Below are 27,149 nucleotides of genomic sequence, written 5' to 3' on the forward strand. Positions count from 1 at the left end.
AACAATTGTGCTCTTTCTTTTTCAGCATGTATAATATGTTTTATGTATGATTGTATGCACAGTAATATTGGTATTAAATAAATTTAATTGTGAAACTTCAGCTGCCTTCCTCTGATGATAAAAACCTTAATGCTATGCGTTTGCTTTCACAAGAAGCTAACTTTGAGAAAGTTAGTTTCGACGATACTGTTTTCAGTAGGCCTCTTCACACAGGATGAAGACCTTGCTAAGCTCTCAATGGCACAAACGATGTAAAGGAACACTGTTAGATTGTGTCAAGAAGACATCTTTAATTCAAAGACTGTTATGATGTTGTTATGCTTCTATAAGTTGCCAAACTTGGATTAACCTTGCAATTTTCCACATCCCTTACATGCTGTCATGTGCCCTCCCTAAACTATAAATCAGCAGCACCTTCCCTTGATGACCCTACCACGTGTTCTGATCTTGACAGCTTTGATGCATCAGTATGCAACATGGCTGGAAGATCATGCCACTCTGCCATGTCCATTATCACAAATGGTATCAAGACTGCACCCTAGTTACGTTCCATGACCTTGTCACAATCTTTCTTTATATTAATATATCAATGTCCAACACACCAAGCATCTTATCTATAAGATGTTATGATTGGTGGATTCAATTTTAGACTGTGACTAGCAAAGCTGTTCTTTCTCAATCACTGCGAATAAATCCACATCTTGGTTTTGACAGGAAAGGTACTTGTGTTGGCGTCTTGCCCTTTTTCCAAGAACGAGGTGCCATACCAAACAATAAAATTCTTGTCCTCTGTTATTTTGCCATGCACATGTCTTTGCCCCTTTCCTGTCAGATTACTGTCAAATAAAGGCCACTTGTGCCAAAAAAGATTCTTTTAAAAAAGCAGAAATTTATTGATGATAAAAATATTTAATTAGAAAACATCGTCTTTCCTGGTGGTTCTAACAAATTGCTAGTCAAGGTTGAGATAACTGCCCACAATTGTTCACAGGTATCTCTAACTGTTCACAGTCTTCACTAGAGATCCCTTGATTATTGTTAGTAGAGCAGGGTGAGGAGTTTTCCTGAAGTATTTGACTATGTCTTTTGTTTTACTGATATTCAACTTCAGGTAAGGTTCATCACAACACTTTAGTCAAGAAGTCAAGAACATGTCAGTGATGATTCTCTCCAAATTGACTTCAACAAACAGACTACAACAGTGTCATCTGGAAACTTGAGGAAGTGCTTGTTTTTGTAGGCACTCTTGCAAAAGAGGAAATCACTCTATAGATGACAGCAGTTTCCTTGCTAGGACTGCATTCATTCTTTCTGCCTACAGCCTATATGTTAAGTCTAAAATCTATTTCACCAAACCAACAACAAGATTAAATAGGGATCGGAGTTTCTTCACCAAGAACTGTGTTTGAATTATATTAAAACTAATCTCAAAGTAAAATCCACAAATAAAAGCCTGCATGGATTTTTGCGCCCTCAAGTTGCTGGAGTGGATAATTGAAATGAGCAACAGTAGTGTCCTCCACTCTTCTGTGTGTATGGTAAGAAAGCTGCAATGGGTCAAACTGGTGCCCTATTTCCTCAGTCAGACTGGCTTTGACCAGTAGCTCAAAGCATTTTAGGACAGTAGAGGTCAAAGCCACCTGCTGAAAATCATTAGGTTCTTTGGAGATTACTTTTTTCTACAGATACAATTATAGATTCCTTTCAGAGCTTGGGAACATTTTGAGGAAAAGGAGACGACTCAAACAGTTCTGTAAAAATATTGTTGGTTGGCACAGATTTTAAGAAGTCTGCCCCTGATCTTTTCATACCCTAGACTTTTTCTAATGTTAGATCTGTGAAGCACAGACATGACTGACTGAACACTAAAGCAGGTTTAGAGAAGTCAGGACAATTGTCAGAGCATTGTCTAAAAAGATAAAAATCATTCATGGATTTGCAAGCTCCAACTGCTCCTTAAGTTCTCCTCCTTGTATCTATCTTCTCCTTTCATTGTTCTGTCCAGTCATGACTTTCATGCCATCTCATACAGTTTTAAGATTATTAATATTACATTTCTCCTCTGTTCTTATATTGAAGATGGTCCCTTCTAATCTAATACAAAATTGCTATTTTAGCTTCTACCTTCTCTTTATCTTTACTACATCTATATCTTTATATATAAGGAGACATCACTCCTTTGTAGTGCATCCCTCAGTTTTTGTTTCACCATGGTTTAGTGTTTGGAAAAACGTTGACCTGCTTTGTGTAGAAAATAAGGATTAATTTACTTAAACCCTTTTGTTAAAGATCTCTGTAGAATTATAAAAACATCCCGATCGGTGCCTTTCAGAGATTTTTTTGATTACTTCAAAGAATTTTCTGACCACAGTTTTACCCTCCTGGTGACAACTTTAGATCTTTTAAAGAGTGTTTTTTTTAGTGGGGATAAGAAGTGTTGCGTTATGATCAGAGAAGCTGTTTTATTGAAACGTTACGCATATCTAATGTTTTCTTCTAGTGAGGCAGGAAACATACTGAAAAAAGTTACCCAGCATCTTCAAACTGCAATGGTTGAAATCACCAAGAACAAAACATAGGTCAGAGAGAGGGACTGGAGACTTTGTGTAACTTGATAAATAGTGTTTGCAGCATTTGTTGTATTGGCTTTTGGATGTATATACTTTAATCAGAAATGTATGCAGATGAAAGCCAAAAAGGTTGCAGGGAGATGGACAGCATCTCTATATCCTCAATGCACACAGACATAAAGGGAAACTCTACTCTCCCAGCTCCTTGGGATTTCCCTCAGAGATCGACCCTCCTATCCCGTCTCATGAGGGACCTGAATCCATTGAGGGTTAAACCACTATACAATTCAGAAGGAGTGAACTGAGTTTCAGTGAGGGATATCAAGTGAGGGATATCAAGTCTATAAATTTTTCTAAGTGAAAGATGTTCTCCTGATGGTGTGGACATTGCAGAGCACCATAGTGGAGACTGGGATATGGTGGAGCTTTGGCCTTCACCTGACCCCACTCAACCTCCCACATTTAATTTTCAAAGTTTAGCACTTCCATAAAAGTTCTTGAAAGAACAAAATATATCAACTGTCATAAGTTCAAAACTGATGACAGAGGATGCTGCAGATTTCTTAAGTCCGACGAAATATCCCAAGAATACCATATCCTTCTGGTGTCCAATTGGTTGTTGTGATGTGAATCAAGCAAACACTTTGTCACACCTAGCAGAGTTCATATGGTATAAAAAAATACGAGATCCATAATGGCAATGGATCTCCTCTCCTTTTCCTTCTAATGCTAATCATTTGTTCTTACTTTTCCCCACTTTTCTATTCTAGCCCTTTACTCAAAAACACACAATCCACACAGACCGCTGCTGATTGTCATGCAGTGCCATCTTGGCTATCTTGTCTGTGTTTGTGCATCAATCACCTCAAATCAATCAGAGTTTATCATCAAGTTGCATTTTTCATGAATCTTGTTTTAACTCTTCCAAATACACCAACTGTTTGTAGCAATGCTGTTCTCTTAATCTGTTTGCTCTGACTCAGTGCTTCCCTCCGTACTGATGAATGCCACGCTCAGCCTCAGGCTTTTCTTAGACTAAACATAAACATGCTGAAATCAAGCAAGAGCCTGGAATACTCACTTTCTTTTGTTGCATCAATCTGCTTAAAACAACGAGGGTGCAATTTGGAACAGGTGCCCTTCTTGTTGCTAAAGCCCAACTTTAACAGTGAGTGTGGTTTACATTGCGTCTAAATTGCCATGAGCATGGAGATTTTCTTTTTCTCTTTGATAGCATGGATTGCTGCAGTTGAATGGTGGCAATGTGGTGAAGGAATTGTGCAATCATTGTAGTTGTAAGGAACAGAGAGACAAGGCATAATTGCTTAGTGGCTCAACTGCCAAGTGTTGCATCAGTTTGAATACAGCGAGAGCATGATTGGGTCATATTGTAGGCATGACCAAACCAAGACAAGACGGTGTGCATTGGGGCTCACAAAATGGATTTCTGCCCTCATCCCTCCCACGACTCCACTCAAAAATGTTGGATAACATCATCACAACACTAAAAGCACTATGATCTTATCATAGAAGTATTGTACATACACAAACAAGTATAGGAACGTGCTTGCTATTTTAAATTTCACGAAGAGAGACACTGAGGACTTCACTAGCATCCTATTATGACATTCCCTGTACTGGCACATTTTTGACACTGTTGCTTGTTATTATTGTTATTCTTCCATCCATTCATTACCTAATATTCTCATCCATGAAAAATCACAAGGGGTGCTGGTGCTTTTCTTCAGCGGTCATTAGGCGAGAGGGGGTGGGGTACACCCTAGACAGTTCACCAGTCCATCATAGGGCAACATAGAGATAGACAGGACAGACAATCATGCACGCACACAATCATACCTAAGGAGACTTTTGAGTGCCCAATCACCCTGACAGTTATGATTTTGGACTGTGGGTAGAAGCCGGAGTACTCTTATGCACAGTGAGAGCATGTAAACTCCATGCAGAACAACACCAGGCTGGGATTCAAACCTGTGCACTATTCAGCCCTGTTGCTTGATTTTAGTCTAGTGAAATTGGGCTCTATAACAAGGGTGCAACATGGATTACTTAACATGTATTTTGCGACATCTGCATCCTCTGCATCTTAATATATTACTTATAGGCATTGCAAAAGACTTTGTCAGGTATATCAGGCCAAGCATTAAAGTTATACACAAAAATTCCTCTATGAGTACTGAAAAAAGACAGCATTTTCTGTTTGCATACATCCACATTTGATAAGCAGCCACAGACATCTTTCTTGGGATGCTTGCAGAGAGGGTCTTTTCTACTGATAAGTCGTTATTCCTCAGACTGTCAAACTAGCAAAGCAGTGTGAAGACAGACTCCTGTGCCCCAGGTGTGGTGTCTGCCCAACATCGCGCAGCTCAAACAGATCAAATACGTAGTCTAAGCTGTCTCTGCATGAACTGTGAATGTTGTTCTGATGCGGTGACAGAGCATTTCGACCAAAAGCAAACATTGTCGGTCACATTGTGCCTCTGTCATGTGTTTTGTTGCTTTTTGGATGAAGATGGAAATCATGATAAAAATGATGATTCGTTGGCAGCTTTATCTTTTTGGTTGTTTTTATCCTGGAATAGGGACCGCACTGGGGGAAATTCTGTGAACTTCTATACCACTTGATAAAATTACACTGACATCAGCTTAGTGGTTAAATGTTGTAATCATGTGCTCAAGTATCCAAGTGTGCTTGTCTTCCTGGAACTTTAGGTTTGTCTTGCTGTATTTGCGTTGCATTCTAGATTAGTGTGGTAAGTTGCTTAGGTTTTTCCCTAGCATGAATGGTTTCATCACATAAAAAAGTGAAACTACCAAAAGAAACATACCCAGAAGCATGTGCAATCCAAAAGAAAAAATTAAACCTGGCTGCTTCACTTAATTCTGGCTTGTGGACTGTGTTCAGGTAGTAGTATCTGTTTCACAAACTCTACAGAGAAACATGATAAAAACCACAGCATCTAAACAGTGAATGTGAAATATTTATAGCAAAACCTATTTCTTTTTAATCTCAAATAAAGAATACATGTGTTCAGATACTGTGACTGTATGTCTTTCACCTATAATTCACTACAAAAGAGGCCTGTCTGTTATGTTCACAGAGGGAATCCCCTCAACACATTTTTATGACTGATGTGGATTATCAAAGATGTACTTTATTAATCCCCATGGGGTCTTCAGCTCTGGTTCACAGGCATTACCCCAGTCAAGGGCAATGAAAATTTAATCTCTAATACCTACCGTGCTCAGGAGAATTTTTAGTCCCCTCAGCTTTTCATTTATGCATCACATTATTCATGATAAACATGATAAAATCTGTACTCTGGCTTAAAGGACACATTGCAAAGTACACCAAAAGTCCTTAATAAAATGCTATCAGTTGGTGAAAACATAGCAAGTTAGAATTACCATTATTTTGAGACATGTTCGAAGTATATTAGATGTTTTTTGTGTATAATTTTTGCTTTAAAATTTGACTGTCAATATGTGGTACAGATGCAGTTTAGGACAAAAAGTTAATTAAATAACTCTAGTGTCCAACTTGTATCTGATCTAAACATGAACAGGTGTGGTATATCTGAACTGAAACTTTCCGAAACATCCTTTAGATCTTTTGTAAATCCCTGGACATACACTGGTGAATACATGTTCCTGAAACCTACCAAGAATAAAAGTGAATTTTCTATTTTCTTTCTTTTTTTCTGCTTAGCTGTCTTGAATTTTAAAGTTTGTTTTTCTTATGTTACCACATATTCAAAGCATTTTGTTTCATCCTTTTGACTATGCACAGCTTTTACTGCTTGTACTGTTTTACTTAAAACTCTGTTATCTGAAGAACCTTTAAAAATACAGGATCTAAGTTTACAAAGAAAATGGATGTCACCTTTGCAGACATGATGGATCTGTTGTAAATATTCACGAGAATCGCCTTCTCTCAACTCTACTTCTACAAAATTTGCATTCAAATTAACGTTTAATGGAGAAAACGACTGACTAGCTCATACATTTATGAAAACTACACCCATTTTGGGCTTTTGATGATTTATTTTAACTAAATCGATCGATCTATCAGCCACCAATCAAAATCAGCCGATTTCTGTGAAAAAGTGTAGATTGGTGATCGCCAATCACTGTCTCTTGTTGCCGATCACCAAAACGATCACCTGTATATCACTTCTCTGCCTGCTTGTGCTGCTAATCTCCTCTTTCCTTCACACTGCGCAAGAGCGCAGCAACAAATCATGTCGTGTGGAACTATAACACTCTGAGAGTGAATGGGGAAGTTTGCGTGTTGCGGTGGAAAATTATCTCGGTGTGAAGCACGACACAATGCATCAACACAACGAATCTAATGTGACATTTAAAAAACAAGCACTTGACGGAGTTTGGCTACATCGAGGCTCAACGCAAGGAAAAAAATGACATCCAGAGCGGCCAGATAGCAGGTAAAGCAGCACACTACTACAAACACTCACCCGGATTAGGATGACGGTCAGATAGCTAAACAAATAACTCCGAAAATAATTCAAGTCTTCGAGATGGCGGTGAAAGACGCTGGTTCTGCTCTCGCTGTTGAACCGCCGCTACGCGCTACTGGTAGTAATATTTCACATACGGAGCGCAGACCTTTCTGCTCCCCCTGGAACGTCTGCTTAAAGCCGCAGCATGTAACGTAAACAACAAAAACAACAACAACAACAAAGATGTCACATATTAAACCTTTCGCTGTGTCCAAACATGAGATAATTTATGAAAAAATAAATAAATAATAATCGATCTCCTCTCCCTCCTCCTGTGTTCTGCAGAATTACTCCGCTCAGTCAGAAATAACCCATCAGAACCAGCATTAATCAGCTAGCTGTGCTCTCAGGAAGTTTTGATTCAGTAACCCATGATTGTTTATTTTGATGCAACCTGCATTTGACTTAGAATGACTGCTTCCCTCTTTTACTAGACATTATTTGATATATGCAGTGTTGTGAGACTTTTTTGACTCGTGTAATTTAGAGTATAGAGAACCTTACAGTTAAATGTTGTTTAACTGGTTGCAGGTTTTCAGTTGTTCTTTTGACTGAGTAGCTGCTGTAGTATGCCTGCAAGTATGTTGCATGTTTACAATGTACTTGTAAACATGCAAGTACCTAATTAATTAGGTGAATTTATTACCAGATCGAAGCATTCCTAATTTTAACTGTTCTTTTTCAGGAATTGTGAAACAAACAAATTCTGTGAATTTCAAGGAGGGAATTAAGAAATTTTAATTTGCCACTTTTTTCTAATCCCCACACGGTCAGAATTATACTTATATATATATAAACAGTCAATCAATAAATGATATTTTTGTCAAATGTTTCATAGCATGTTGTACCTCGACAAGGTATTTTTTGTGGTTGCCAGCAATCTTTTGGTATTGTTTTGGCTGCTGGTTGGTTTCAAGGCACTGGCCCAATTTTTTCTATTCAATTCAGGTAATTTCAAGACACTCTCCAAAAAAAAAGCAAAGTTAGGTTAAAAATAGCATGCTAATTTTTGGTGTAGTTGTAGCTTTCTAAAAGCTTAATATTCGCCTGCTGTACCTGTTCCCGAAACAGGATTAATTTCTATGTTTGAGAGGTTTGTCCTTAACACCTCATTTTCAGTTTCAACATTCTGATCCAAATTTCCTCCCTCAAATGAGGTGAACTGGTTAGAATAATCAGGAACCGTCCACGAACAATCAATGTTCAAGGGTGCCATAAAATAGAAAGTGCTGCTACACTACTGTCACATTCTATATTGAAAGATGTATCACATCACACTTTGTACTTGAAGGGTGCTAAACAAAAAATAATTTCCTTCTGAAAAAGAAACACTGTCAAATCATGTTTAAACTTTTAGTTTAGCCACATGGACAAGCCAAAGGCTTTTGGTCAGAGAAGACAAAGAACTAGCTGAAGATGTTTGTTATATCATCATCATTACACCTGCAGAAATGAGCAGTTCAGTTTCATTAATAAAAGCCAGAAACCAATACAGTGAGTCTGTGTGTGCAGATGGGCTAATGGCAACAATTAATTTAAGCTGCACTTATTCGTTAGCTCTACTCCACTGAAGTCTTTTATTATTATTATTATATTTAACAAAAAAAAACTAACTAACTAATAGGACTGTCACACCTTAACATGACTACAGGGTACATCACTCTATCAGTATGTACAGACTACTAGACCCCAGTCAATGTGGCAGATGTGTACACTGTGAAGCTACATGGTGACATGTCCCCAAGCCCTACTCTGTTGAAGGAAGAAAAAACCCCACAATTGTTATCACATCATAAGACAACTGGATTCAAAACTGCACCCCTTATTAAAATGCAGAGTGCTGTCTCTGGCAGCAGACAATGGCAGCTAAATCCTCTGATGAGGAAAAATTCTCTGCCTTGCCTCCTCTCTGCTGCCTTTGTGCTTGTGTATGTGTCTATGGGTGTATAATACTTGGTTTGGAACTGCTTAAAATGCCTTGCATGATTTACTTTCTCCACCCCAGTCATGGACTTGCATCAAAATCACCCTTTGGTCACAAAGTTATGAACCTGTTGACAGACTAAATTCCTGCATGTCAGAAGGGCATTCATGAAAAATAATTTGTAAATGAAATGCTCTTTAGTTGGGACAATTATTTTTAATTTGTAGGTTTTATTAACAAAATTAAACATTACTTAATCTTCACACATTAAAAGCAAAGTTCTTGTATTGTCACATGGATACATTTAGCTTCGGCAATGCTGGTTTATTAACTGGGGAGTGGGATTTTGTACAAAGCTTTTCAATTAGAATTACTTAAAAAATTTGAATTTGAAGTAAGAAAAAAGTCAATATTTTAACTTTTGTCAGTCCTATGTTTAAACTGTAGTATTGACATGATTCATAAAGTCAATCCTCTGTCAGTTACAGCTTCTACAGCTGCCCACCTGCACCAGATGGGCTATGCATAATTAAGATGATAACCCACAGCAGAAATCTGAACCTGTCACCTTGTTGAAAATAAGACTGACCAGCCCAGGGGCATACTTATTCCAGATGCTCACGAGTTCCTACTGTTCTGCTTTCAAAGTGACTGTAGTGCTGGGCTGAGCTTTGGTCATAAAAAAGGTTTAGTTTAAATATGTTTTTAAACTCTTATAAAACAACTTTTAACAAAAATTACTTGGATTTTCTTCCTTATTTATTTAATTACTGCTGTTTTTATTTTTCAGTATATGGATCTTGGAAATATATTCACTTGAAAATACATTATTCTGACCCCGACTTATCTGTTTTATAGCCACGATTTGTGGTGGTTTGAGAACACCAGGCCTTTTTACACACAAACTAGGCACTAATTAGAACTACTCTCTACTATATAACAGTACAGTCTAAAACAACACCTCATACTGTCTCTTGAAATTGATACAATGCACGCAGTGCTGTTTGAACTCTTAAACACACCTGGTAACATTGTTCTGAAAACCTTCAAAAGTCAGTCTCTCATTTCAGCAGCATACTCTCCTATTGAAAATAGTAACTGTAAAAAGTCTGCACTTCATTTGAATATATGTTTTTAGTGGAGAAAAAATAGTAACAACAACTTTTTTTCAAAAATCACCTTTGACATTGTTTTAAAAGTAACAAATGTTTGTTGATTTTTAATAATCAGGAAATGACAACAAAAATATTTAGTCACCTAAACCTTTTCACATCTTCAGTCTGTGACAAGACTGGAAAGGGAACCAAATTAGCTTTGCCACCAGTGAGGATATTAAGGAAAAAATATATACCATCAAAAAACTAAACACATACAGTTTGCTAAAAAAAATGATTGAGACTTTAACTAGGACTGTGGGTTTTGGTCTGGTGAGGCTAAAGCTGAAATATTTGGCAACAAGATTTCAGTTGTAGTCTGGCATTAGGGTTGGGGTTACAAAGTGAGTATGTGAAAACCCATCTTATGTTTACTTACAATTGGGATTATGTGATGTTGTGGGACAGTTTATCCCTCAAAGACATTAAAATCAACAATAGAATAACAAAAGATAACAAAATAAAATACATATAACCTCCATAAGTAACCTGAAAACCATTGCCTATGTTGGATTCTTCACAACTTATTTTTCTGCAAATGTTCCTGCCTTTAACCTCAGTTTTAGGTCACATACTTCTTAACATCTGAGCTTAAAATTCAATATGGAAACTCTATTTATACATGTCTGTTTTTTATTCTATATGAACTGATGATTATTTCACACTGGAATCTATTTACACTAGTAACATTCACCAAGCTTCCTTTTTAGAAAGGTGAAGAGTTTTCAGGCAACATAAATTAAGGTCTGTTAAATGTAGGCCTGTCACGATAGCAAATTTTGCTGAGCGATTAATTGTCTCAAAAAATTATTGCGATAAACGATAGTATTGTCTGAAGACCTTTTTACACTGATTTAATGGAAATGACGTAATAATGCATGTGATTTCCTGCTAAAGATAGATACACTTTATTTTCAAAAGAATATTTAACACTGGAACTGATAAACAAAATAAACAAAACAACCAAAAACAAAATGGATTCTCAGTCTCCATTAACAAAAAATGTACTTGATAAAAACTAAACAACATAAAGCCAAAGTGGAAATAAATACTGCATTCAACCAAAAGAGTGCAGATTATGAAGTCTGTATATTATGTTGCCCTTCAGTAATAATTAGACGTAAATAGAGAAGATGGGCACATCGACTACCTGATACAATAGTTCACACTACATGATTTTTTGCTCCTATTTTTCCCCTTATGACAATCTTAAAACGTTGGTCTTTCTAAGATTGTGTGGTGTGTTATGGTAGATCGTCGTTGCCGCTCCGATCCAAATCAGGGGTTTTCCCCACTGGGAGCTTTAACTCCACCTGTTGAATGTGACAGGTAGCCAATCAGAAAGCACGGATTCTCCTCTATGTTTTCTGAGGGGAAATTACGTCGGAGAATCCCAAACAGCTGACACGGCAACCCGAAGTCCAGCCGACTGGAAACAACATTAATGTTTATTCAACATGCAAAGAATATAGAACTGACAAGAGGAGGAGTTGGAGCGAAATTGCTACCGCAGTTGATAAACCCGGTAACTTTTCAGCTGTTCTTCGTTAACGTGACGTAAATAGGTTCTAATGATTTTCATTCAGTCAGGAGTTTACGCTGACACTAGCCACATGCACTGCAGGTAGATTGTAGTAAAGCATTGATTAATGTCTGGTTTTAAAATTAGTTCACTGGACTTGCAGCCATTATTTTGTGCCCATTGTTGGACACCACACGGCAGGAACGAACCCGATCAAACCGTTATACCTAGGATTTCTGTCGGGTAATGTGTGATCTGTCAGGTTTTAAAAATGGGCCGACAATCGGCCGACAGCTCTAAGATCGTGTAGTGTGCCTGGGCTTTACAATAAGGAAATGAGGAAAGGAGGGTCAGTGGAGAGCACCGGAGTTGAGCCTTTTTTCATTCGGTGTCATCAACAGAAAGAGAAAAAGGCCGGAAGAGACGATAATGCCGATAATTGAAATGACGTCAATAGTTTTAATTTATCGTACGATTAATCGATTTATCGTTTATCGCGACAGGCCTAGTTAAATGTAAATAAGTAACTGTTCCAGCTTGTCCTTGTTTCCACAGCTGAATCAATTCATCAGTTTGTGATCAAATCAGTGTTCGTTTAGTCGTGCGACAGTTTAATAAATCACACGTTAAGAGCTTCATATGTCTTCCCAAGTGTTTAAATCTGCGCCACTTCCAGGATGGCTTGATAAATGACAGCCAGTATTTTCAAGGGTGATGTCTGCATGTCATTTTCTGAAAATACTGTTTGGTCTGTAACAGCTGTGCCGATTGCAGAAACACACTTTATAAGGCGGCTTTAGAAAGAGAATAGATATCCTTTGAAAAGACATAAATCCCTAAACACCCACCATGACACTAAGTCCTGTCCCCTGATCCGTCCTCACACGTTGCACTCATATTAAATTCAGAATTTTTGTGGCATTACTATTTCTTATTCCTCACACCTAATAGCAGCAACTGTTCTGTTAGTGTCTTGTGCTGCTGCCTGGCTGGTCTGACAAAACCAACATAAAAGAACAGTGGGAGACATAGTCGTTTTACCAGTTCAACGTTTGAAGTTGTTTCCCCTTGGATCATTAAAGCAAGGAAACACCCTGTAGCTCTGAACATCACATATGTGCATATCTTTCTGGCTGAATGCTGTGTTCACTGTGAGCTGGATGCATTAGTGTTATGAGACCACCATTAATTAAGTTTTTATTTGAGCAATTGCTGGTTGCCCTATGCCATCAGAGTGTTCTTATAGCTTTCTTTTTTTTGTCCAACCAATCATTTCTATTACTTAAATATTTATTCTATTTTAGATAATATATTTCATATTTATTCTAAACTCAAATAGGAATAATTACAGTTAGCATCTCGAAACAACACGTCATATTTTTTTCTATGACAATAAGTGCTGCAATTAAATAATTAAGTATAATAACAGATGTGTTTTCAATTACATATGAAACCACTGGTGATGCCAGTTTATCTTCAAACGTGATAATACGTTTCACAGTTTGCTATATGAGGGTAAAAATGAGCAGCGTGAAGATGAAAATATATGTATTGGAGCTGCAAGTGTGAGGTAGGTAGCTAGTTGGCACTATAAGGGAACAAGATACATAGTCTTGTACATCCGTAAATAAATATTTATATCTCGTAGAGCATTTCTGGATAGATACAAACTACATCTCGTTGCTTGTACTTGTGACAGTGCAATGACAATAAAGTTGAATTCTATTCTAAAAAAAAAAAAAAGATGATACAGGTTTACAGGATAAATAAGAACACCAAGATGCATTCTGGTATGAATGCACTGAGACCAAAAAAGGAACATGATGTGGGTCTGAATGTCAAGCAGATTCAGCAGGTCTTTAAACATCTAACGTATGGTGGTATGTACTGTATATATACAGTACATGTATAACAAAATAAACTGCCCAATTGCTAGATAATGATTAGAAATGAACTTTTTCAAATACTTTATTGAGTACAGTGGATACATACTTTCTTTATTGTCTTGCTTGATTCAAGTTGCTTGGACATCAACAAAGGGAAAAAAATATTTTGGCAGCTGATAATTTATTAAACTAAGTTACTATATTTTCCAGATTATAAGTCTTTCTTTTTTTCATAGTTTGACTGGTCTTGAAACTTACAAGGTGCAACTAATATCTTCTTTTCCTTTATGTGATGCATTGTCTGACTGATGCATTAAATTTTAATTCAAATAGACTGACAGGAACCAAAGAGTTGCCATCTACAGACGCAAAGATGGCTAATTCTGGCAGTGTTGCATCTCTATGCCCTGATAGTTACCAAGTATATAAAGAAGAATATAAATGACTTTGCGTGCAAAGTCATTTATATTCTTCTCTATATACTTCTTGGTATTACCTTTACATGCGATAAAACTGACTCTCTATCACCATGGATTCTCTACATGCATCACTGAAGCCAGTTGATCAATGAGTCATGAGTTTGTTGAAAAGCTGGTAACTGAACACAACATGTAATGGACCATATCATCAACATAGACGAGGTTCGATTCACGTTCGAACAAGATCTTAATAAATGTGACTAAAAGACCAGTGTGACTTTTATATGTTTTCTTCTTCTTCGTGATTCACTCTTTGACTGTTGTGACTTTCACACCAATATGATGTATTGTCCAAAAGATATAGTAAACTATTTTTGCAAATATGTGCCCAACTGAAAGATGCATTGTCTTTGATTCGCTTCCCATTTTCTTGTCTTTGCTACTTTAAATTTTATTTGCCTCATTTAATTTTAAAGCGAATCCTCTCCTCTTATTTACTATGTAGGAAAGAAAACATAAGAAAATGAACAAAACAAAAAGAAAACTGGGCTGAAAATATGATGCAGAGAAAAAGAAGGAGTTTTCCTTTGTGCACATAATATGGTCATTTTCAAGTTTGGGCAAGGGCTGAATAAAATCTTGACATTTACCAAAGGAGACAATGTTGTGCCACCATTCTTTGTCCCAGCAGCATCCAAACTGACACTGTTATTTTCATTCACTCATCCTAATTAGCATTCATAAAGAAAGAGAAAGATGATACACAACAATTGGGAATATGGCATATTCGGTTGCTTTCTAGGTTCTTTTTAATGTGTTTGTTTAATTTCATTGCTGTGTCTTGCCATGCCTATATGTTGGGAATAAGAGTTTTAACTCTGCTTTGGAGTCAAAGTAATCACTTTGTATGTATGTTAAAGAGTGTGACTCTGTCTGAATAGACAGACAGACCGTAGTGAGTTGCATAAGATCCTAATAAAATCAATTTTACTTGTTGTGGTTATTGTGGTTGTAACATGACAGAATTTGAAAACATTCAGAAGTTATTAATACAGTGCAAGTTGTGCATCACCGTATGTAATGATAGGCTATGTTATGTTGTTACAATAAACTTAACGAGAAAATAGATGGGATCTATGCCGGTCATGTATGTAACCCATCAGAGTTGAAAGATACATGTTGAGCATGCAACATCTCTGTACTCTGCATGTGTAAAAAAAATTGTTTCTGTTAATTTAAAACCTTTTAATTTTTTTTTCTAGTCTACAAATTGTCAGTATATGAAAACAGGGCCTTGAATCGATTCTGTGCCTGCAGCATCATTTCAGGTGCTCTATACTTTTTGGAACATTCGACCAGCATGAAAGGCTCTGATTTTTGAAAACCATCTCACGTCCACTCCCACAGCCTTGTCATAGCTGCATGCATGTATAGGGAAGTGTGTGTGTGTGTGTGTGTGTATTATAAATCGGGTTTTTCGACTCTGCAGTGAAACAAAAGTACATCAATGATACTCAAACCTTCCTCTCACCCCATTGACTCCCATTTTTTTCTCTACGCCACAGCTCTGCTCTCACAGATATCGCACTGCTCTCTTATTTTCTCACCCTCTGTAACCTATTCTCAGCCTCTCTCCCTTTCTTGCTTGTCTTCTCTCCTGGTGCCCTTCCTTTAGCCCATCCCCAGCAATACTACTTACTATTCAGTTCAGGGAGGCTGCAGGCAGAATTGCTCTACCTCCCCAAACTGCTGCTGCAGGACTTGGCCTTTTTATTTCTCCCTCTCTCTCTCTCCTCCTCTGTCTGATAACCAGACATTTCCCCTCACCTTATTCTCTAATTCTACTGAAACTATGCACCTAAAGCCTTGGCTTACAGTCCAACACGCTTAGTGTTTAACTCCTTTCATTCCGCTTGAGCTGCTTTTCGTCTTTTAAGGATGCTTCAACTACTAGATCACCAGTAAATCTACAGCTATACAATTACCCGAGTAGTGCTCCTCCATCGTTTTTATGATGCAGCATTTGTTAAACATTTAGGAAGATGTTATTTGTTAAAAGTCAAGTAGTTGACATTATTAATTGTACATTATACATTAGGAATGCAATATCTACACTGGCCAGGTACTGTAGGTCTCTCAGTCACATCAAGTTTATTTCCTTGGTACCAAAGCTTTTTTCAAGTGGAATTGCTTGCTTGGTATGTCAAAGAGGCTTTTCTTTTTCCTGTGGTTCTGGGACATTTTCACTATGTGGTGGGAAAAAAGAAAATGGGAGATAACAATTTTAGTTGAGCTGGACTGACTTTGACTAATAATAAACTAACAGCTTAATGGTGTCTCGGCTCACTCTTTCTGAAAGGACAGTGCAGGGCCTGAATATTGTAGAATCTAATGTCAGATAAATCAATTACAGACTTCAGATACACTTTGAATATGCTTTGCTAACATCTGGCAGTCAAACAAAGGACACACTGAGGGGATTGACGAACAGATGGCCTATCTGGTACTTTATTGTTTTCTCTTTTTTTGTAATTTTTGCTCCTAACCCCATCTTTGTTTCAGTTCTCTCTTTGTACTTGCAATTCATTTTCTTGTTTAGATCTGTCTGTTGCATTATTTGCTCACTTTTAAAAATTTGTCTAGTAGAAATATATCTCAATTCCGTATACTCTCAAGGTAACCTTCTTTGATTCCTGTTGTGAATCACACAAACATCCATGCTTTTTGAAACCTTTTGTGTTGAATTAGTGTCCATAGTTGCTTACTATTGGTTTATACAGGCTGTTGGTCTTTTATTCTATATTAACCAAACAAAGTCTTTGTTTAATACCATCTATAGCCCACTTGACCCCAGATACTGATAGCCAGTGACAGGCCTGGAGTCTTAACACCAGCAAATGTAATGAGAGGAGTAAGTAAACAGCTTCAGCTATTAAACGTAAGAGGGCTTGCGCCTGAAGGCACTCTGGTTTCTCATCACACATTGCTGTTGTAGGCTGTATTAAGTCTAAATGACAAGAGACCACCAGGCTCACATTACTCTGCTACAGACACTATATGCATCTATGCAGGGGGCTTGCTATATATATGAGTTTACATCTTTATTTTCATTTATCAAGAGGCTTATTTTATTAGGAGTGTGAAAGATTTTTTTTCCAGTAGCACATTTATTTAAGAAAATGTTGGATAAGCTTTTTCGTTACATCTAAGCTTGCTTGACAATGTGACTGATTGTATATGCTGTATTGACTTTCTGTCTAGTTTGTCTTTAAACAAAAACAGTTCTCTTTCACTTAGATTAATAAATACTGTTATAAATAAATAATAAATAAATACATAAATAATAAATGTAAACAAGTAAATAAATGTTCCCATGAAAAAAATAATAATGGGGACCTTATTTTCTCATTAACTTTTTCAAATTTCTCATTAGAATTAATTATTCACATTTCAAAAATTATTTCATTTATTTTCTTTATTTATTCATAGACACATTCATACGTATGTATTTGTACATATGTGTATATACAGTAAATTACTTATTGCCTTATTTTTATACTGTATTAGTTAGTATTTCATTCAGTTTTATGCTGTGCAACAAAATAATTATTTAATAACTGGCAAGAATAACAACTGGAGACTGGAGTTAGGATGAAAAACTGCATACCACAGTAAAGTAGTGTTACGAAAGCTAACTGGGGGCGCCATGTGGAACAGGGGTACCATATGAGGGGCTACAATCCTCATTTGTCCCCAGTTTGCTTCCAGACCCCTGGCCATATTTTCACCTCCTCTCTCTTCCCCTTTTCCTGTCTATCTCCTACTGAATAAAAGCTACTAACTATTTATCCCCAAGGGGCAATTCTTGACAAAATTTGTGATGCAAAGATCTTTCAAAAAAGAATACCAAAGTAAAACAATGCCTTATAATAATTTGCAGTTAATAGTAAATTAAGAGAAATAGTTTCTCTACAAATTGCAAACACAATTAATTCAATTGAAAATAAATAGAAATATAAAACTTTTGTATGTATCCTTTTTTTGCTTCAATCTTATATATCCTAATTAGATTATTCTGTTTCCATCTACTGTGTTACTGTTGAATAATGTTAAAACCTATCAAACTAAAATTGTAATCCAAACCAAATTATTGGAGAAATACTTTGCAGAAATTGCTGCAGAAATTCTTTTTTGCTTTCTTTCTGGCCGTCCTGTAATCACAGTGCCTGATAGCCACCGCTGCACCTCTTTAAGTTGCACTTAATGAGAACATCTCAAATTGGCCCATCTGTGGCACCACAGCAGAAAGAGCACAACTTATCTTAATGAGGATCTGGCTACCCATTATCAGCTGGTAGCCCAACCAACATGTTACCACTGTTATTGCCACACATTCTGGAGCTTACATACACACAAAACACTCACTCACGTTCTTGTTATCAGCTTGCCTTCCCCTTTAAGCCTGCCACAGACAGTGTAACCACATTGGGCAGTAATTGTACCTCTCACTCCTGCCTAATTGAATTGACATGGAGCCGGAATTGATATCATTTAACACATTGATCTTGAGAGACAATGAGACACTGTGCCTCCTGCACCACCTGACTTCCATTTTGTTCCCTCTGATTCATTTGCCCATTTCTTTTATTTGCCATGTTATTGCCTATGAATTACTAAACCCAGGCCTCATTTGTCCATCATGGGTTCAGCCTTTTTTTTTTTTTGTCTTGGTTTGGCGAATTGGTTTCAAGGAAATTGATGGGATACGAAATGAATACCAGTAATTTAAAACAAATAACTTAATGAAAGATATTGAATATTATAAACTAAACAGATTTCTAATTTGGCCGTTAAGTGAAACATAGATTACAATAAAACCAAGTGTCTCACTTCACTTTTTTCATTCGGTATATATCAAACCAAATGCACATTTTATATTTATGAGGTGTACTGTCAAAAATGCAGAGAGGTAATGTAATTTTCAAACAACAAATCTGCGGATTACAACATTTACTGTGCGAGGACCTCAGAGAATTGACACTATCATTGTGCGGTTGGTTCACCAGTATGCACCAGCCAGCAGGCCTCTCCTGAACAGACAAAAGAAACTCCACTTCTACAGACTCAGTTGTTTCTTTCACAAGATTCTTATTGTTAGCCCACCTATTCTGTCTTTCTGTCCCCCCAACAGAGATTGAATGAGAGCACAGCATGGGGGTGGAAAATAATAGATGAGGGAGAATTGGCAAACACTGTCGGTAAGGCACCACAGGAAGCTTTATTAACCAGGAAACCCAACTGGCATTTTCCAACATACGTATATGGAAAATGAGGGGAAAAAAACAATCAATGATATTCCATGGAAAAGAGTTGAATCAACCACCATCCAAGTTATCAAGCTTTTATTAGATGTTAAATATAAAACAAGTTTCTACATATAGACAGGTTATAAATGTCTGCATATCATTCAGAAACAGTTGTTTCTGTAATTAACTTAACAAAATATTTAGATTAATTAAGCACATTAACATCCATATGTTTATTATTTTAAAAATGTCATTAAAAAAATAATTCTAAGTCCTTGTGAATCACAACAAAACTGTTGAAATGACTTTTTCACACCTCTCAACGTTGCAGTTACCTCTGTTGCTTATGGACTTCATTAACACACTCTTGTTGCTCCTCCCACTAAACTTTCCAGTTTCTAGTTTTGCATAAGTACTCTGTGAACCATTTGCTTCTTTAGTGTCAACCTTTTGTAGCTTGCCATTCTGCTAAGCACCTGTGAAGTTAGTAGTCTTTCCTACAATTGTGTAAGACACAACATGGCCATAGTGTACCATTTATTTAATAAATAAGTTATTGTTATTGCTCTTATGTAATATTCTGTTTTTTAGAGAAATACAACTTTTTTCTGTAAGCCATATTTACTCCAATTACCCACAGTTAACACTGGAAATAGTCTGTCAAAAGCAATTCTAGAATTATTTTTTTATATAATTTAACAAAATAAATGAACTTTTTGATATTGTAATTTATACAATAAGTACCTGCATTTGCATGCACAAATGAGAGATTTTAGTTTGTAAATATTTGACCTTAATGTGAGATTGACACACTGACTAACCTATGAATCATCACTGTGCACAGCTTTTTATGCAAAAATTTCTAATGGTGGATTGAGGCATGAATGGTTTAATGGGGTGTTTTTTGTTTTTCAGAAAAAACAGAATGTGCAATGCATTATTCATCCCATAATGAATGTACCTGAAATATAAATTCAAAAAAGTAATTATAGTTCTCTGAAACCATAGTTACTTCTAAACATAATCTTATTTACTTTTTTAACTGTGAAAAGTATGTTGTTCTTATGTCAAAGATTGGAGATAAAGAAAATGTAAAAGATCTGAAGAAATATTAATACTGCATAGTGGGAGCTAGAAATAAGTACAGGGTTTTATCCCCTCAGTCTGACATCTATGCTGTTTTAATCTTCTTAGCTCAAATTAAAGAGGTTTTGGAAATAAGACAGAGAATTTAAATTCCACTTAAATTTTTTTTAGAATAAATAAAAGAAAACATGAACATACTAGGTTTGTTTACCACATAGAAACTCACATTTTTTAAGTAATTTCTATAATCAAAATGTATACTTTTTTTTTTTTCCTTTTTTGCATCGTTTTGAAAATGCAGGAACTTTCCACAGAAAGCTTCCATTAAACACCCCCCACCCCATTTACCTTTATTACAATTAATTTGGGCTGAGAGCATCTGTAATCCTGTTTGTCCCACTAGAGCCTTAATGACACATTAGGCTCTTAAGGCAACACAATGACTAATGTTATGTCCTCTACTTTTCTACTTTGGCATAGTAAAGCTAGTCTGTATACGAACATCAAAGTGTGTGTGCTAGTGTGAGTGTGGAAGGTAACATAATGCAAGGTAACAGATTTCTCCCTCCATTTCCTTTTCCTCCTCATATGTCATTTAACAACTGGCTAAGAGCCTGCCCTGATATGTCAAGATTACACTTGCAAGTATGTGAGAAAACCTCCTGTAAATACAAGAGATTGTTAGGAGTTGGATGGGGTTTGGTGCTGAATTTGACCCTGAAGCTCAAAGTACATTGGTCAAGCTATGCATGTCGGTTTTCTTCCTTTCAGCTTGCTGCATTGCCCCACAACAAATGACTGCATTGTGACATTGCTATTTAGCAGAAGCAGTGACTAACTATAGTGTGAGCTGGAAGATAAATAACTCATTCTGACTGTAATGTTTAAAATCCATGTGGATAAAAATGCTATATGAGCCTTAGCCAAGGGCAATCTAGCAATAAATTATAAGGAAACAGGAAACTTATCCCTTTTTATGGCTTTATCTTTTCAAAAATCAGTTCTTCACCGTTACAGACCTTATACGTTTGCATTCCCATGGCTCTTCAATGTACTTGCTGATCTGAGAACAGTTCAAAATGAGTAAAATGTCTGTTTGTATGTTCCACAAGTTATTTACAAAGTCAAACAGGAGAAACATGCAAACTCGAAGCCGGTTTCTGTTCACTTCAAAAGCATTGCATGTCTCTTAATTTTGTGCCACCATAATTACTGCAGATAAAAATAGAAGGTACTCACATAGAGAAAATTTCCACCATCAGCAGGCTGTAGTCTGGAGTTCACAGTGGTGGTCTTCTCTTTGCTACTATCTGTTTGTGATGGCAGGGGTATGCATAACTAATGAGAGAGCTTTTATTTTTACAGGCTGATAGTGACCAAGACATTAAAAGAAGCCGTTTTAACCTCAGGGGGGCTGGAGGACAGTTTACCCTGACGTGTCCATTTGATGTGAGCTCATTTAGTTATCGGTGACACACCAATACGAGGCATTCTGTTCCACTCAATTATCAAAAGGGCAGAACAATAGTGCAGTAACACAGAGATAAGTCAGCACATTTGGTGTCTCATTAAACACGATAGAGACTAAATAGCTCTTTTGCTCATGCTCTGAGTGGTCAGTGTGTCTCAGTGTTTCGTCATGCGAGGCAGACTTTGGATGAAGGGAAAGGGTGTTACCAGGTGTACTTTTCTCTTCAATACCAGATGAGCAATTTGAATGCTTGCTTTTGTAGTAAATTGCTGAAAAGAGTCGGATAGTTGCCTGGCAACCATGCAAATAAATTTGTATGCTGGAAATGTGGCAACAGAGAATGTCTTCACCTTACAATCTGTTGATCAACCTGCTTCATTTTTAAAACTTGAAGCTAATAAAATAAACTGCAGCTATGTCAAGAATTTGGCTGTATCTTTTTTTTTTTCCATTATTGATATTTCTATTTGCAGGAATTGAACTTTCATGAGAGAGATGAGCCACAGTTGTCCATTTATCAGTTGTCAAAATAAGAATACAAAGCCATTAACATGAGTGATTATTTATAGACTTTCAGTTTGAAATGTGATGGCATGAGACTACAGCAGCTTAGTGAGAGGACTAGAGGGAGAGCTATCCAACGGAGCAGTAAACAAAGATCATTCTTCACCTGTAAAGAGCAATTTCTGTTACTGTCCCAGTCTCTCACTTGCACCGGTGTAATGGGGACTCCTCATTAACTTTATTAGATTTGGTAAAAAGAGTGAAGGGAAAAACAAGATGTGAATGGCAGGTCATGCTTGTGCATTATCTTGTGACTTCTTTTTATTTATTTTTTTTAGGAATCGATGTGGTAGTATTCTTTTGATAAATGAAGCGGCAAATGTTTAGGAGCGAATCAAGGTGTTTCTGGAAAACACATTGGAAAAATGCAACTACGTGCATGCAATAGTTTAATATGTATTTATCACAAATCATGTCATTATTTCAGCATGCAACAGTACAGCTCCCTGATGTTTTATGTCATGCATGCAGGGGTGTTGCAAAAATGCCACACACCTTATTCAGATTTTTATTTGTAATTAAAAATGTATATATATCAAGGGTTAAAGGCTCTGAATAGCTTTGGTGTGCACTGTAATTCAAATGTGTTAATCTATGCTATGATGGGGTAAAAGTCTAGTGTAGACAGTACATTCAGAATTCTTTGAATATTTTTATCAACTTGCGCTGGCTAAAAATACTTTCTCCTCTGTTCGAAAGATTTGCATTTAGCAAAGTCTGCAATGAGATACTGACACCGTCTTTTTAACCTCAAGGCTAAGCTGTCATCCTGAGTAAGATAGTAAAAGTGAAGCTTCGCTCTTCATGGTTTCTGAGCAGAAACAGTAAGTCTTGAACAGGGTAATTAGCTGAAAGTGAAGCCTCTTCTTTGGCCAGACTTTGCAACAAACTGATTGGAAGTATTTTTGTATGAGTCACAAAAAAGATCCTGTCATAGGAACTTCTACCAGTAACCAACAGTGACTCCCACTGTTTCGGTTCCTGTGCTTGTTATCACCAGAGGAGGGGAACTAGGGATGGTAGAAGCTGGGCTGCTCGCCCTGAAAAACTCCCTACTGTCAATTGAAAAGAAGCAGCTTGCATCTCTGTGTGTATCAGGTGAACCATGTGGTAGTCTGCACCATCCTAAAGCCATCGGTAGGAGTTGGCATTGACAGGAAGTGTAGCACAAAGGGGAGTTGGAGACAACTAAATTGATACTTGCCAGATTGCCTAGTTGCTAGGTAACATTGGTAACAGTTCTGTCAGAATTTCTTGGTCTACAAAACACATTAGACGTCAGCGCAGTCTCTTAGAAAAATGTATTTTTGCTCTAAACAGCCCCAAATACACCTGAAAAAATAATATTTCACACTGAATGTACTGTCAGAGCATTAACATGGTGTTTTGTATTCCTTTACAGACTGGTAGAAAAGAAAAAGGGGACCCGCTGAACTCGGCCATTGACAAAATGACCAAAAAGACCAGGGACCTACGTCGACAGGTGAGTTCATAGTGTCTTGAAATTACATCTGTCTTCACTCTGTATTAGCATCAAGAGTAGCAATCAAAAATGTTTACATTGTTTATCTTTTCTGCATGTAGACAAACAAAACCTACATATGATATATGTACCTTAAAAAAAATTCTTATGTGGCATGTCATTGGCATAATTAAAATTTTGCTGCTGACCTACTGATATGAGATGCATTTCAGTTGCAAAGGTTAGTGATTGATTTGGTTTTCCTCCACAACAAAACAATGCCTTCTGTTGTGAATCATGTTCACCCTTGTCAAAGAGACCTTGATCTGCTTGGTTCTTCTATCTGGCTGGTTGGTTATTCATGTGAAGGATCCACTCTCCATGTATGGAGGGCCAAAATTGCCAAAATTGATAAGTAATTCAAACCCATTCAATAAATTTGAATATTAATGAAAATCCCATTTATTATGGAAACTTTATCTCTAACTGAGACACATTATGTAGTTTAATTACACACACATGGATGTTTTATGATGCTTTTCACTTACAGGTAATGAAAACATGACATTTAAAATTAGAATATTACATCAGACCATTTTAAACATATTTAATACAGAAATGTGCTTAATGAAAAGTATTTTTTTAACATGACTGTCATGAGTCCAATTTGACTTTAGTGACTTTGACTAGACAACTTTAACAGCTTCATTTAATTTTTTATTTGTTCAGTGGTAGAGTTGCTGGCGTGTTTCACACTAATTTCCTGTCCAAATACACTTGAGCCTAAGGTTGCAAACTGACTCGTCAGACATCCTTTAGGAGGATTTTCTGGTAGAAATCGTGCCGTCAATTACAGAAACTTGCCCAGGTCCTGAAGCAGAAAAGTAGTCCCAGACCATCACATTGCCAACTACGTGGAGTTGTTGTTTTTTTATTAAATGCTATGACAGTTTTACACCCCTGCAAATCACTGGTTCCTCAATCTGGTAATATTGTTTACTTGACGAGCTTCTGTACCAGTAGCCTGTTAATTGATTTTGCACAAAAAAATCTAAAATAATTCTAAACTTAAAATATACTGAAATAATTGTGTAGTATACTGCCATAGAATGAATGTACTTATTAATTTGTATATTTAAAACAATTTTGACATTTAAATATGCAGCTGTAAATGTATATATATATATACTGTATATGTTTATTTTCAATTTCACTTATATCATCAAATTTATTTATGTATGCATATTTATTTCCATGGTTAGTCACTGTATTGTGACACTTTTGGCATCCTATATTTGCGCCCCAAAATATTTGGTCTTTTTGGAACTCTGAAGACGGTGAAATCCTTCCAGGTGGGAAAACTGCAACGGCTTTGCTGTTGGGGTATTTGGAGGGGACTGTTTGATGGGCTGGCAGGCGGTATTCACTCTGACAGGATGCTCTATTGACTCAGGGGTAGACTTGACAGAATGGGCGGTGTGTTTAAGCTTTCAGTTAACATGAGAGGGTAAACTCACAATGCACATGCAGGCGTTACATTGAGTTGTGATACTGTAATTATGTCAACAAGACACGTGTTGTGTTTAGCGAGTCAGTGTAGAGACACCAGCACATCCTGAGGGGAGGAGCGCAGTTATTCTGAGAATTTACGTCCCATGATCTTCTCAGCGAAAGGAGAAATCACGTTGCAAACAAGCCAAAATGACAGGCAACATTTGTGAAATGGGAGCAGGTAAGACCAAGCAAGGCTTGTGACAACACCGCTGGAGACACGGCGTGTTGTTTTCTCTTTCATGCTGATGTGTACACACACGAGACAATTCTAAGCTGTCTGTTATCCAGGACAAATTCAGAAGCTGTCAAGGGTACTGCTCGATCATGCCTTCATTCTGTATTTGTGGAAAATGTTGCTGCGCCATCATATCTGGGGAAAGGGTTGAATGGCAATATTTACATTTCTTAAATGTAGAGGGATTTTATTTTAATTTCAACATGCTTCAATTGTATATTTTTCACTCAAAGAGTAAAGCTCAAGTGTTTAACTAAACTCCTTTGACTTCCAGCTTGGCACTCTTGTTGTTATTCTTGCGTTAATACTACATGCTGGAGGACATTTACTGGACCAGGCAAAAGCATTGCTATTCCTTAAACTTATTTGTATTTTGTCATCGTACTAGAATTCAATATAGTATATTCCTGTGATGTGGAAGGAAAAGACCACGTGGTTAACATTTTTTTTCTTTTTTTGCAGAGTTTTTGGGTTGTGTTTCTAACCACATTTACAAACCTACAGCCTGACATTTTTGCCTGGTCTTCTTTGGAAGCTAGCTCAACTTTAGTCAGAATGGTTGGAAAGCGTATGCGAACATCAGTTTCCATAGCTTGAAATAGATTTTCAAGTGCATATAGATCTGAACTTTGACTGTGACATGCTGCATCTATATGCTTTTATGTTAAGGGTTATGCTGATTTTAATCATGTCCTCCCATTGTTACAGCAGAAAAACAGCGTGTGCACGGCATGGTGCTGCCAATAGCAAGTTTCACTGCTGACAAAACTGATGGTGATTTCATGGTGATTTGGGGCAGTACTTTTCTAGTACAGACAGCGTTTTGGATACAGACAAAATAAATTTAATTTTGGTCTTATCTGAGGCAGAGATTAAATTACACACAGGTGTTTACAACCAAATCTGAAGACCAAATTTGGTTGCGCTGGATTTTATTTAAAGGAAAATAAAATCATTTCACTTCCTAGTTGTGCACTTTGTAAGTGTCAAATAAAATCTAAATAATTACGGGCGTTTGTACTTGTAATGTGACAAAATGTGAAAAAGTTAATGACTTGCTTTTGAAGATGCTGAAAAGAATAAAGTAAAACTAAAACTCCTCAAGGTATTTTCGTTGCTCTCTTGTGTAGAGTTACATGATAGCAGGTGACTGTTGGACTGTGCCCCTCAACAGAGTAACCCACTGAAATTTTCATAGGCTCACAACAGGCTCTCTCAAGTGCAACAAGCACAATACAGCCCCAGTGACAGAAAAACAATCCATATCCATCCATGAAATGTAAAGACCAGACAAGATCACATCTAAACCAAACGCTTTCCTTTGACTTGATTTCCATAAGTCCCCTCTCCTTATGCATTACCAGTCTTTTAACAGCAGGTGACCTTCTGCTACCCAGTTGTACATCTGGTACTAGCAGCACATGAATATTCTCCATGAATGTGCCTGTTCCATTA

The 27,149-nt window shown here is 36.9% G+C and overlaps 1 protein-coding gene across 1 annotated transcript in view; it reads left to right on the top strand.

The window, feature by feature from the left end:
• ctnna2 (catenin alpha 2) overlaps nt 1-27,149 on the top strand; it is a 313,802-nt gene that overhangs the window by 181,379 nt on the left and 105,274 nt on the right. The window contains exon 8 of the mRNA XM_023333734.1: nt 23,846-23,926. Coding sequence (XP_023189502.1) covers nt 23,846-23,926 — 81 coding nt within the window. The remainder of the gene's footprint in view (nt 1-23,845; nt 23,927-27,149) is intronic.

This window comes from Xiphophorus maculatus, chromosome 5 (genome assembly GCF_002775205.1).
Source record: "Xiphophorus maculatus strain JP 163 A chromosome 5, X_maculatus-5.0-male, whole genome shotgun sequence".
Lineage (NCBI taxonomy): Eukaryota > Metazoa > Chordata > Actinopteri > Cyprinodontiformes > Poeciliidae > Xiphophorus > Xiphophorus maculatus.